Source organism: Pituophis catenifer, unplaced genomic scaffold (genome assembly GCF_029215685.1).
Source record: "Pituophis catenifer annectens isolate HBS135680 unplaced genomic scaffold, rPitCat1.0.hap2 SCAF_1, whole genome shotgun sequence".
Classification (NCBI taxonomy): Eukaryota; Metazoa; Chordata; class Lepidosauria; order Squamata; family Colubridae; genus Pituophis; species Pituophis catenifer.
In genome coordinates this window covers 175,938,095-175,951,696 of record NW_027256881.1, presented here as the reverse complement: position 1 = coordinate 175,951,696, position 13,602 = coordinate 175,938,095, and the positions used below count along the sequence as shown (strand labels likewise).

At 38.1% G+C, this 13,602-nt stretch overlaps 2 protein-coding genes across 4 annotated transcripts in view; one reads left to right on the top strand and one right to left on the bottom strand.

Annotated features, from left to right (window-relative positions):
• The first annotated feature begins 560 nt into the window (after positions 1-560).
• On the top strand, positions 561-13,227 carry RPE (ribulose-5-phosphate-3-epimerase). Of its 3 annotated transcripts, none has more exons than XM_070933207.1 (6): positions 561-689; positions 3,849-3,928; positions 5,473-5,612; positions 9,030-9,164; positions 9,341-9,427; positions 13,199-13,227. In XM_070933207.1, the coding sequence occupies exons 1-6, from the start codon at positions 568-570 to the stop codon at positions 13,199-13,201; spliced, it is 567 nt and encodes a 188-aa protein (XP_070789308.1). In that variant the 5' UTR covers positions 561-567; the 3' UTR covers positions 13,202-13,227. The 3 variants fall into 3 exon arrangements, with proteins under 3 accessions (XP_070789308.1, XP_070789305.1, XP_070789307.1); XM_070933204.1 differs by lacking the exon at positions 13,199-13,227 and adding an exon at positions 9,790-10,474; XM_070933206.1 differs by lacking the exon at positions 13,199-13,227 and adding an exon at positions 9,790-10,474 and having other exon boundaries at positions 607-678.
• The window catches only part of KANSL1L (KAT8 regulatory NSL complex subunit 1 like), a 48,595-nt gene continuing 48,149 nt past the window's right edge, over positions 13,157-13,602 (bottom strand). Inside the window, exon 15 of the mRNA XM_070956782.1 lies at positions 13,157-13,410. Within this exon, the coding sequence (XP_070812883.1) occupies positions 13,177-13,410 (234 nt within the window). The 3' untranslated portion in view covers positions 13,157-13,176. The remainder of the gene's footprint in view (positions 13,411-13,602) is intronic.

Below are 13,602 nucleotides of genomic sequence, written 5' to 3'. Positions count from 1 at the left end.
AACTGGGATTTTAGCCAAGATTTTAAGTATTTCAACTAACAGATTTTTAATGATGTGGGAACACACCTGAGATTTTAACTTTTTACATATGTGTGTGTGTGTCTCATATAGAGAGAGATGTCTCATATATAGAGATAGATATCACGGCATATCCTGTGGTTTACATTTCAAAATTAAGTGTCCGCAACACAATTGCGATTCCTTTCTCTATTCGCACCGAAAAGGCAAGTAAGGTGGGGAAAGAGCCAGTCGGTTCGTCCTCCCTTCTGGGGCTTCCCGAGGCCTAAACAGTTTGAAAGGCCTAGCAATAACTGGCTCCACTTAATACGCGGACACACAAATCAAGGTGACTTAATTTTCGGGATTTCCCAGACGAACCAAATAGACTTTTCACGGTTAGCGTTTTGCAGGTGAGCTCCCCTGGCGCCTAAGCGGCCGTTTTCAAAGCCACACCTTCAAAGAAGAGGAAAACTACATTTCCCACAAAACTGCTTTCCGCGGACTGGCGAAGCCCGAGTTGCTTCCGGTTTGGAATGAGTTCCGCTTCTGGGCCTCCGAGAAATAGTTATGGCGTCGGGGTGCCGGATAGGTCCTTCCATTCTGAACAGCGACCTGGCGGCTCTGGGAGCCGAATGCAGGCGCATGATGGACTGCGGCGCAGACTACCTGCACCTGGATGTAATGGACGGGTAACTCGCTCGAGCGCTTGGGACAGGGTCCCCTCCCTCCTTCCCTTCCTCGCGTGGGCGGCCGACGCCTGTCATTCGGCTCTCTAGTAGTAGATGACGGTCGTGGTGGGCGGGGAGGAGGGCAATAAGAATCGCCCTTCTGATTGGCTCGGGGCGGCTTTCCTTTTTCTGAATGAACCTTTCCTGGAATAGAACGGAAGGAGGAAAGTACGGTGCTCTCGTGCAATATTTAATAGCAACAGCACTTAGACTTATATGCCGTTCCATGGTGCTTTACAGCACTCGCGGTCAGTCAAACGTCATTTTTGATGTTTTGTGAAACAAAAAGCAAATTCCTGGCGTGTTCAGTGCCAGCAGGTTTATGCTGGGATGGGTGGGCGGCTGCCTGTACCGTAACAGCCCTCAGTCACGTGAAGAGCTGCGTAAAGGATGGGGATCTTGCCAACTGGCCGTTAGCCATGGCAGTCGATACTATCATCACTTTGTTTAGCTACTTCGTTTTCAGGAAAACAGTATTTTGTTAGCAATGCTTTGTTATGGTGCCTGGAACTTGAGGGAAGATAATGCAGACTACTTCCTGGAAGCATTTTTGCCTTAGCAATACAGGTAGCCCTCGATTTACAAGCCCTCATTCAGCAACTGTTCAAAGTTATGACAACCCTGAGGAAGGGGGACTTAATGCAACAAAGTTGCAACCATTACAGCCTCCTCCAGTCATGAGGTCATCATTTGCAATCTTCCTTGCTGCTTGCCACAAACTGTCAACAGAGAAGCTGTCAAGATGTTGCAAGTTGCTTCCACTGCTTTTTCATCCACCCACCTATAACATCCGGACATGTTCCCTAGTGCCTGCCCATGGCACTCATCCATAGCTCTCACCCGCTGGATTTCTTTTCTGGGACTCCCGCCTCTTCCCATGTCATGATCATGTGAAGTCCTTGGTTAACAATCTGCATGGTCCTGAGTTATGATGGCAAGCAGGACTGCTGGATTGTTGTGGCTAAGCAAAACGGTCATGTGATATTTAACTTTATGGCCACTGCAGCTGGCATGCAAAAATTTAAACCCTTTCTAAATCAACCAATCATAGGAAAGAAAGTGTGTAAATGGGCTACAGTGCATCTTTGTACTCAAATGAACTAGAATAAAACAGAACTTTTACTTTTGAAATACCTAGAAAACAAGTCAAATTATTTCATATTTGGCCCCATGTTTTACTTTAATTATTGTATCTTATAAAGTCCATAGCATAGGGGAAACCTGTATTTATTTTTTTAGTTTAGTTTTAAATTTTTTAAAAACAAACTAATAAATGAACACATCTTTATTAGTCAAATATTTTGCAATGTTCCATGCTTAGTAATCCCATACAAAAATATCTGAAGACAGAATTTTAAAAGGTTTTATGGACTGATGAGAGTGACTTTTGACGGACCAGTTGGATGGACCCATGGCTGGAGCAGTAACAGGCACAGAGCTCCACTTCGACTCAGACGCCAGCAAAATGGAGGTGGGGTACTGGTCTGGGCTGGTATTATTAAAAATGAACTGGTTGGACCTTTTCAGGTTGAAGATGGATTCAAAATCAACTTCCAAACCTACTGCCAGTTTTTAGAAGATACTTTTGTCAAACAGTGGTACAGGAAAAAGTCTGCATCTTTCAAGACCATGATTTTTATGCAGGACAATGCTCCATTGTATGCACCGAAGTACTCCACTGCATGGCTAGCCAGTAAAGGCCTTAAAGACGAAAGAATGACATGGTCCCTTCCTAACCTGACCTAAGCCCTATTGAGAACTTGTGAGCCCTTCTTAAATGGGAGATTTACGATGAAGGAAAACATAGACCTCTCTGAACCGTGTTTGGGAGGTTGTGGCTACTGCTGCACAAAAAATTAATCATCAACAGATCAAAAAACTGACAGACTCCATGAACGAAGGCTTATGACTGTTATTAAAAAGAAGGGTGGCTATATTGGTCATTGATTTTTGTGTGTGTGAAATGTCAGAAATGTTTATTTGTACATTTTGAGTTGGTTGTTTATTCTCACAGATGCAAATAAACGACATGGGCAAATTTTCATTTTTCATTTACTTGTATAATAATTCTGCACACAAATAGTTGCCCAATAATTGTGCACACATAGATATTCTCCTAAGAAAGCCAAAACCTCACTTTTACTTCCTTAAATATTTAGGTTTGAGGTTTATTAACATTTTAGATTGACTGAGGGCACTTTAGTTGTTCAATAATAAAAATAATCCTCAAAAATACAACTTGCCTAATAATTTTGCACACAGTATATTATTATAGCTCTTTATTTCAAATAACTAATATTCTAATTGGTAAAATATCTATTTAGAGTCAATCAAAATATATTTCAGTATTGATAATTTCTTAGGAGTTTTAGATGCTGCTGATGCATCCAAATAAAACTAGGGGGTCAGAAGACATTTTAAATGTGTACTGCCTTTCCTCAGTTTAGAGGAAAGTTTTTTCTTGCAATAACTCAAAAATGTAATTGGCAAAAAACTGATGTAAAATATTAATAACCTGTTACCCATGATTTACAAAGGAGAGAGATCTACCAAGTTTGGGAACTGGGTATCTGTTTCTTACAAATACATTGCAAAATAATTCCATTAAAATCAATGGAATATGAGAGTGATGATATATAGAATTAAAGCTGTAGATTGTAGCTATGTAATATTGTGGACAGGAGATTACTGAAAATAGGAGCAGGGAGTTGCATTTCTAAACTTGTTTGCCAATATATACTGGTATTTTAGAATAAAATTCAATATAGACAGACCTCATTCTGCATAAAGTGGTTGCAGAATCACCAATCCTGTAGAGTGATTGTAATGGTTCCAGTTCTTGAGTGGCATTCTGCACGTGGCAATGCAAGGACTCTTAAGCTTGCCCCCCCAACCCCTCCCTCCAGTCTAACTGAGATTCCAAAAGTATGAACTGCTGCCATTGGCTGAAGGTCTTTTCAGTGCTAAGGATCTTTCTCTTCTGTCATTGCAGGAATTTTACTAATATTTAATCAGTAAATTAATTACCAGTTAATTATTTAAAATTGTGCATATATTGAAATGGTCCAGCAAAAATTGTTTCACAATGGATTTATTTATTTATTTTTTCCATTTGGATAGGCATTTTGTTCCAAACATAACTTTTGGCCATCCTGTTGTAGAGAGCCTTCGGAAGCAGCTGGGTCAGCAGTCCTTTTTTGGTAAGCTGTTATTATTAGTTTTCGGTTAATTTTAGATTTAGAATGAGATACATTTGAATTATCCTCTCCTTACATCAGCATTGTTTTGAGCTGTAGAATTGTCCATAAGATGTGAAAGAAATGCCATCTGAAGGTGGTTTAAAGCTTCCAAATGGCTGTTTTGCAGAACGTGTTAGCATAACTGAAGAGCCTCTTCTCAAGGCCTTACAGGAGCTGTGTTATTTGGAAGACTTGGAGGTTGCCTTTTCCTGTATATGGCTTTGCTTCATGAGGGTCCAGGGGCTCTTCCCTATACAGCCACACAAGCAGAAATACATGAGGCAGCCGTCAAGGAAGATATTTAAGTCTTGCAGCAGATGGGCTTCCTTTTGGTACTCTCAAGAATAGGTGATTCACTCACTCTAGCACCCCTTTGAATGTTTTGCATATAAGAAAAACAGTGACATTACAGTTTATTCCTTTGGAACATTAGTGTATATTAGAGATCTTGGCTAATATGTATATATTCTTTGCAAAAAAGCCAAATGATTTGGATTTAGGGTTTTGCTGTTTATAATCAATATTGTATTTAATATTTTATTCAGTTAAATATTAATCTGAGGCAAGTATGGTACCAGTGCGCACACTCATGAGTGCCCATTTTTAAACCTAGCAAGATCTCTTGCCCCTTATTTACTTACACACCCAGGCACATAAGTACTTTTTTTTTTAAATGGATTTTAGGAAAGCAGCATTGCTGCAGCTTCCGACATTTCAGGCTTTTTACCTTTCTCTTTCCTAGTTGTTTCTGGAATCCATTTAAAGGAGGGGCAAATAACTTTTTTTTCAAGGTGTAGAATTTTAACTGTTTTTTTAAAAAAAATCTGGGCTGCTTTCAGCTCTATTTTCATTTTCCATGGATGTGCAAAAATTAAATGAGGATACTAATGTAATTAAAGCCTTTCTTTATTTAGTGAATAGTGATTATAGCATCAGTTGAATCATGATTGATCATATAATTATATATAATTATTTGTTTAAAGTCCACATATTAAAACACTTCTTGCAGAGCCAGCCCTGCTGCTCTAGTGGGTTCTGGGGTTCTTCACTGGTCAGGACTGCTTGGGGAAGAAGAAGAGGCCATCAGTTGAGGTAGTAAGGGGTTCCCCTCATTAGATGGCATGCCAGTGGCACAAGCAAAGGTTGTGAGCAGCTCCAAAGCAACAAAACAGGGTATCCAGGTGAATAGCTGCTTTGAGGGTCAATGAGATATAGCCAAGGCCTTCTGAAGCATAGGTGAAAAGCATATTAACAGGGTTTTTCTTGAATTTAAGGTATTAGTAATCCCCAAAACAGATTGATATGTTAGCATTTGAGGGAAAGAGTCTACTAGATATGTATGTACTTGGGTACTGAGTGCTAAAAGCTTACCTCTGGTTCCTATCCTATCTTTTATATCCTAAAACCAAGAATGCTTTATAAATTGGGACTGTCCTCTGGTTGAGTGATTCAGAAAATATGCAGTCCAGTAATTTGTGCTTCTGATCTTATTTTATTCTTTCTAGATATGCATATGATGGTTGCTAAACCAGAACAGTGGGTAAAGCCTATGGCTGTTGCTGGTGCAAATCAGTATACCTTTCATATAGAAGCTACCGATAATCCAGGGGCCCTCATCAAAGATATAAGAGAAAATGGAATGAAGGTGAGAGGTTTGGAATTGTTAGAATTTAGTAAACTCCTCTTTTCAACCAATGGCTTAGCACATGCTTTGGGTGAAATTAAGGGTCAGTGGAGTTCAAGGGAAGGGGGGATGTACATAGTTCTGTTGTGGTTATGTAAGGATTCTAGGCTGATCCCTCTTTTAATTCCACTCCTGGGTTCTGCCACTCCTTTTTCTACATTGTATCTCTATTAATACCCCTATTCCTTTAAAATACTAAATAAATATACATTGTATTACAAACACCTTTTCCACTTCTGTTCAGTTGTATCCAATTCTTGGAGACAGATTGGAAAAGTCCCTGCAGTTTTCTTGGCAAGATTTTTCAGAAGTGTTTTTCCATTGCCTTCTTCCTAGGGCTGACAAGTAATGGCTCAAGGTCACCGAAAGTGACTGGTTTTGTGCCCAAGACGGAACTAGAATTTGTGGTCTCCTGATTTCTCACCTATGTCTTAACCACTATAACAAATTGGTTGCTAAGGTGTTATACTTTCAGTAAAATAATCCTTAACCTCACATAGCTCTGATATCACATAATAAATTAGATATTCTATATTCTAGGACAATGTTTCCTATATCTCTGGTAGATGAGACACTTTATTTTTCTAGTTGCCTTCATTATGTTAATGTGGGAATTACTGTTCTAAACATTTTCTAATTGATAGGAATCAATGCTCAGACCAGGAACCATGCAGAAAAAAATACTACACTCTGTCCCAAGGAAGTAATTCAGCATTTTTGTATTTGATGTGATTGAATTCTTAGATATACATGTATCTGTTGTCAAACAAGGAGAGGAATAACTTGAATCTTAGAGGCTGCACTTAAAAAGAGATGTGGCAGAGCTATGATGTTGGGTGCTTAGTTCTTACAGCTCCTTTCAAGTATTTTTCTGGTAACAGTAGGGATTCTTGTGCTATATTGTTTAAAAAGTATTTGTAAAGAATATATTCATGAATATAGTTAGCATATGGCCAACCATAGCCATATGCATGCATGTGGGTGTTTGAAGCCATATATACCCTGGACCTATTCCCCTACTTATGACACTACCATGTTTTCCCAAAAATAAGACATGTCCTGAAAATAAGACCAAGTTTGATTTTTGGGGGTGGGCCTAAATATACGCCCTTCCCCGAAAATAAGCTCCCCCCCCACACACCCATATGCATACACAGGTCCCTCAACCCTCCCAAAGCAGCCACATCCCTGCAAACTCCTGCGCCCCCTGCCCCTTTCGCCATCCACGGCACTGACCGTAAACGTCAAATGCCTGCTCCTGCGCCATGGTAGCGGTCCACCCGCTCTCTCCCCTGTGCCCAGGCGCCGTGTCCACATAGCCTGTGTTACCGAGCACCTGCCACAGCACAAGCATCGCCGCCCCGGGGCTTCCTTTGCAGGGTGGCCACCGGCGGCCAAGCTCAGCCACGGGTGAGGAGCATTGGTCATGGCTGGGCTGGCCAAGCTGTTTGTCGGCGCTGCCCTCAGCGCAGCTGCCCAGCATCTCGCTGCCAAGCACCTGGAAAGAGTAAATTGGACCTGCGGCCTTGCCGCAGGCACTCCAGTCAGTCAGTGCTCGGGCAATCGGAGCAGAGAGGAGCAGGGGGGAAGGAGAGGCCTCAGGCCACCGTCACCATAGAGTGGGAAGCACACCCCCAGAGCAGCCGCTGCCCTGGCTGGGGTTTGGAAGCCGCAGAGGCAGAGTTTCGGGGAGAGAAAAAAAGACTTCTGCTGCTTCCCTTGCATGCAGCCAAAAGCAGAAGCAGCAGAAGTCTTTCTTTCTCTTCCCAAAACTCTGCCTCTGTGGCTTCCAAACCCCAGCCAGGGCAGTGGCCACTTTGGGAGTGTGCTTCCCAATCTATGGTGATGGCTAGAGCTGGAGCCTGCAGGGAGAGCTGGCCCAGGACGTGGCTTCCACGTGGGTGCCGGAGGCATTGGCTATGAGCTCAAGGACCTTGTGTTCACCAGCTTCACCCACATCAACATGGTGAGGCCTGGAAGGTGCGCGAGCAGGGGGTGGGGACAGGTACTCACGCGGCTTGGTGCTTGTGTTCTACATGCACACACCGTGGGAGGGGAGGGGCTTGATGGCGGCGCACGAAGGGATCCTCTCTGCCGGACTCCTGGCTGTGAGTGTGCAGACTGCCTGGGCCTCCTGCACCCCAAAATAATAAGACCCCCCCCCCCGATAATAAGGCCAAGTCCTTATTTCGGGGTTCAAAAGAAAATAAGACCCTGTCTTATTTTTGGGGAAACACGGTATCAGCTCAACTAAATTTGTTAAGGTACATTATCTCCTATATTTATTGTGCTATTTACTTGTTTCTGGCTTGCTAATGTTTTGTTCTCTTTGGAACAAAAGAGCTCCATTCAAAATGTTCCATGAGACACTTTTAACTGCCAGTTTTCCTGCAGAAAATTTCTCAAAAGTTTTGAGTGTTTTCTGTTTGAATGGAACAAACACTTGAAACTTTTCAATGTCCCATCATTCACAATAACTCAAAACAAGCCTTTTATTTTGCTCCCCAGTTGGTTATCTTAGGTCACGAATGTTAAGTGAACAGCAGTCCCTGCTTGCTGCTATTTACCATCCGACCTATAAAAAGTTGGAAGATAATGATTTTGCATGCCTCATTAAAAGCCACAGAATTAAATCCAACAGAGCAGACAGCACTAGAATCACTTTAACACAGCTCATGAGTAACTTGGCAACTGTAAAAGTATACTTCTCTACCTGTGAAAAGTATACATCAGTGTAATTCTGCATTTGTAGCATCACAGCAGTACCTGTAATACATATATGTTATGTATTGTATACTTTGGAATCTGAATTTCTGAAAAAGGGACCTCAACAAGAGTACTCTAATTACATCTGCTTACATAAAACATTTCACCCTGATTCCCGTTCTCCTCTTAGCTAGCTCCAGCCCATAGCAGCAAAGATGAAGCCAATTTACTTCATGTCTATATGGTCGGAACAGTTTAGAAGGACTCCCCTTCACAAATGTCAAGATACTCAAAGCAACATGTGCTGACTCCCTCCCACATTTGTCTTAAATTTAGAACAGTTTTTTTCTTTGAGCCCAAACACTAAAATACTTTGAAATCAGACACTTTGCAGATACATACCAATCACTATAATGAGTGCTTAATGAATGCTTTTTAATCACAAATTTAAAACCAATGTGTCATATAATTCTGAACTCCTGAGCACATTAAGCAAACATTACCTTAGTAGTTGCACATTGGAAGTAATCTATTTTTTTCTTTGCTATTAGAAAGTTTATTTGGCACAGCTTTTTACCCACTATTTGGTGGGAATAACTGAATCTTTTTGTTTCTTTTCTAAAATATTCAGGATACAAGTTGTTTTAATATTTTGGTCCTTTTCTTCTTTAGGTTGGTTTGGCTATCAAACCAGGAACCACAGTAGATTTTTTAGCACCATGGGCCAATCAGATAGACATGGCTTTAGTTATGACAGTGGAACCTGGTTTTGGTGGACAAAAGTTCATGGAAGATATGATGCCAAAAGTAAGTTTGCCAATTATTTCAAAAATCCCAGCATTATGAAAAAATAATGGGAACAACCTTAAACATTTTAATTGAGAATGTTAATACTATACATTGATGTCTAATTTTTGCATATTATGAGAAAAACAATTACTGCTCCTGTTAATTGATGTTGTTCTTTCTGCATTGCTAACTAGGTTCACTGGCTGAGAACCCAGTTTCCTTCTTTGGATATTGAAGTAGATGGTGGTGTAGGGCCTGATACTATACATAAATGTGCAGAGGTAAGATTAAGAGACAGTTCATTTAAATGGAAAATTTTAATTATTGGAACTTCTTATGTCTAGGTAATCCATTTTTTAAAATCTGTTTAATATTAAACTTTTTTCTTCATTCCGATTAAATATAGAAGTTAACTTTTTTGCAAAACATTTGAGTATTCATTTGGTACTTTTGACAAACCTTGATGCTTCTTGCTGATTAGGAGTAACAAGGAAAGTATAATTAAAGGTGCTGATCTGGTTAACTGTTGTTTGTTTTCTGTTAGAATGTATATATTGTATTTCACAATTTTCTATAATTAATAATTCATTATTGCATGTTTATTTTAAAAATTCTTATGCAGTGTCATGGGATTTGCTTTTAGGCAGGTGCAAATATGATTGTGTCTGGGAGTGCTATAATGAAGAGTGACGACCCTAGAGCTGTGATTAACCTTCTGAGGAATGTCTGTTGTGAAGCTGCTCAAAAGCGTTCTCTTGATCGGTAAAATCAGGTTGCAGCCAAATGGGTTGTGTTTTACTGTTCTCATTATGGGTGGGTTGGGATACCATTGTGGAATAAACAAGACATCAACTTTGGAGACTCATTTTATGACCAAAAAACCCAAGCACAATACATAGTAAGAGTGTCTTGTGATCTTGGAGAAAATGCTGCTTGCTTGCTCCTTGATTTCATGCAGCAGTTTGTCATGGAAAAGGTTTTTTTTTTTAATTTTTTAAAATACAAATGTAGTGATTCCTTAAAATGCTAAATAATAAACCCTTGAATTGGAAAAGTTTGAAGAGTGACTTGGCCCTGATGAACAATTGTAGATCTAATCCACTTTAAGAATATAAATGGAAGGGTAAATATGAGAAATGGAAGGATGGAAATAAAAGGAGCAGGAAATTTGCTTCAATGTTCATAATATGAAAATAACAACAGCAAAAATTGCAAACCATTAAAATGTTAAGATCATGGGTATATAATCTGTAAAACTTTTAAAAATTGCCATCAGTTGTAACTGTTAACATGACAGAAGGAAAAACTATTAAATACTTTGACAGTAATTTACATTAAATGTTTTAATTTTGCTAGAATCCATGCAATTCTTGGTTGTACCCTCAGCCTGAAAAAGAATGCATACCTGAGCTTTGAGGCAATGCTAATTATCATTCAGCTTGTATAAATTATTTGCAAATTGAAAATAATTTGGTTTTTTTTAATGCATACATGCACATCCTTTTGGTTCCCAATTGACACAGCTGTTTCAGAAGTAGATATAAAGTTTATACTATAAAAGTAGTTAAGGAAATGTTATGATTTGGTGCCTGTCAAATGCCTTTTGAACAAAAAACAGTCTTCTCTTCCAATCAAGATTGGCACATCAAATTACAACATTTATATCATTTTCTTAAGAAAAATATGACAATGAAGACAAATATTGCAATTCTCTTTTTAGTGGAATGTTTGATATTAATCTCTTTAATTGGCTTTATTGAGAATATATTTTGAAATTAAAAAAATAACCCGATCCTTTACCTACCCTTTTTATGCTGAAAAAACAGTAGGAGACAGTGTTAAAGAACAGGGATGAACAGATTTTTTTTTAAAAAAAATGTTAATCCTTGTATCTCGATTTGCATAAACAGTAAGCTGAAGAGCATAAAAGCAAGAAAATATATAGAACCTTTTTCTGTTGTTCAATTGTATTAAAATAAATATTTTTTATGCCAGGTCTGGGCAGATGAGGTAGTTAAATGCATACTTTTTGTCGTTTTTGAAACTGATAGCAAACTTTTAGGGATTCTGGCTTTGGTCAAGGCCTCTATTTAATTTGCAAAGGTTGCAATCCTGTACAAATTTGGCTAAGAGTAAGCCCTATTGAATTCAACAGAATATTTGATAAAACATAATAAATTTGATTAGGAAATTTTGCATGTTAAAAATAATACAATGTAATTATTTACATAGGTCTCTAAATTCATTTAAAATAACTAAGTAGAAGTTAGCACACATACAACAGGCATCTATATTAGACCAAGCAATGTATAGTATGTATGAATTGCATCTCCTTCACCTGTCAGCAACTATAAGAACAGAAGATGTTCAGAAGAAATTTATTACTATGAAAAAAATTACTTACCAGAAAAAAGTATTATCATCTTTCAAATGATCAAAACCCACCTTTTAGCTAATTTTAATAAAGATGTAAATCGGAATTAGCTCTGTTTTAAGAGTGAGAATCAAATCAACAAAATAAAAATCGTTTTTAAAAGAATGCATGTTTTCATTTTTCTCATTCTGGCTGGATACTCATATATTAGAAGTCATAGTAATTTATATATTAAGAAGAAATATGAGGAAGATGATAAACCAGAAATAAAGTTGACCAACAAAAATACAGACTTCGGCTTTGGAACGCAAATCAGAGGGGGAAAATGTCATTTCATATTCATCACAATTATGTAAAACATTTGATGCCAAGCCAACAGTATCTCCCAATCATGATTTGTCATAGTTAAATACAAAATACTAAAGGGATACTATATGTTAATTACACATTTCAATCCATTAACATCACACTGTAGTATAGAGAAATAACTTTTAATTTTAAAACCTTGCATTGAAAATTGGTCTATCAGAAGCAAGATTCAAAGTTAATTTCCTGGACAAAATATTTAAAAAGCTAAAACCAAAATATATAGCAAACTACAATCTAACATAGGCTGTAGTGTGAAAAGGCAACTTAACATTTTTATATTAGCCAGTGTACTTCTAATCCGCTGGGGACAATGGAACACTAAAATTTGGCCATCTACCCATTAAAGCTTCCTTTGGGAAATGGCAGTTTTATAAAGCATACTTAATAATACTATGTTAATAAAAGCCATCAATAGTTCCTCACAGAAGAACTATCGTCTTGAGTTGGTAGCAGTAAATGCACATAACAGTCCTGTGCAATATCTATTCACCTAGCATCCCCTGGTGGATACAGGTAACACTGCAATGCAGCATTTTGGAATTTGAATGAGAACTTTTTCATTTGTCTTATCATTTTCTAACAGCTATTGTCTTGCTCATAATGCTTATATTTAAATGTCCTTTTTTCCATGTATATGTAAAGTTTCTAAGATACGAAAATGGATGCTCGTAATCTGCTGATTGTAACACATACATAGTGTTTGTAGGGATACAAAAGAGTTAAATAAATAAAAATACTGCTAAATGCAATAGAAATAGATTCCATTGCTTCAGAAATATGAATTTCTCAGATACTTCTAGTACTTACCTTTAAAATAAGGGGCGGGGGAGAGAAATCCATTGAAGTACAGAAAATTAAATCATTTAAACTGACTATCTCATCTGTAGTTTTAACTTGCCTAGCCCAATGAATTCAAGTATGTGTTCCATTTATATATTTATAGATTGATTATTTTACCACTTGCTAAATGCAAAGATATATTTTGCTGCATTGTAATAACTAGACACTTTGCATATTTGATCAAGATGGGACAATGATTTGAGATTACAGTTTAAGAGCATCCACTTTTCACAACAAATATATTAGTCTACCGGACATTCTTCTTGGAATTCAGATAAATATAAATAGCTCTTGCATTCTCATCCTGCCTGTAAAAAAAGTCAAAAAATTATATTGTAAACATTAATATTATGAAGAAAATTATTGCTTGCATGAGCATGAAAATATATTACCTTACATCTTCCTTCAGCTTGATTTACTTTCCTAAATCAGCAACTTTACTCTCTGTCACGTCTGTTTTTTCCCCAAGTAAATTTGGTGGTCTTCCACTTCAGAGACAGAACTCTTCTTTTGTGGCTGGTTATCGTTGAGAAAACTAAAGGCCGTGTATGGATTATGGTCAGAATCTCTAAGAACAGACGTATCTGAACATTCTTGATGAACTACTGGGTGACGCTGGGGTATTAAAGCTTCTACTTCTTCGGTTTTTAGTGGAAAAGCCCGACGTTCCCAGAGAAGAGTCTGGCAGAGATGAAAGATAAAATAAAAGGCACTGAAAATAAACTTTTAGCAGAGCATGTGTCTTACCACTATTTTTAAGATTAGTCACTTCCACACACACACATACACCCCACAGCCAGTACTTGCAAATAGGAAGGGGGAATCGTCTTAATTTTTCAACAGATGTTGGAAAGGAAAGAATAAGAAATGTAA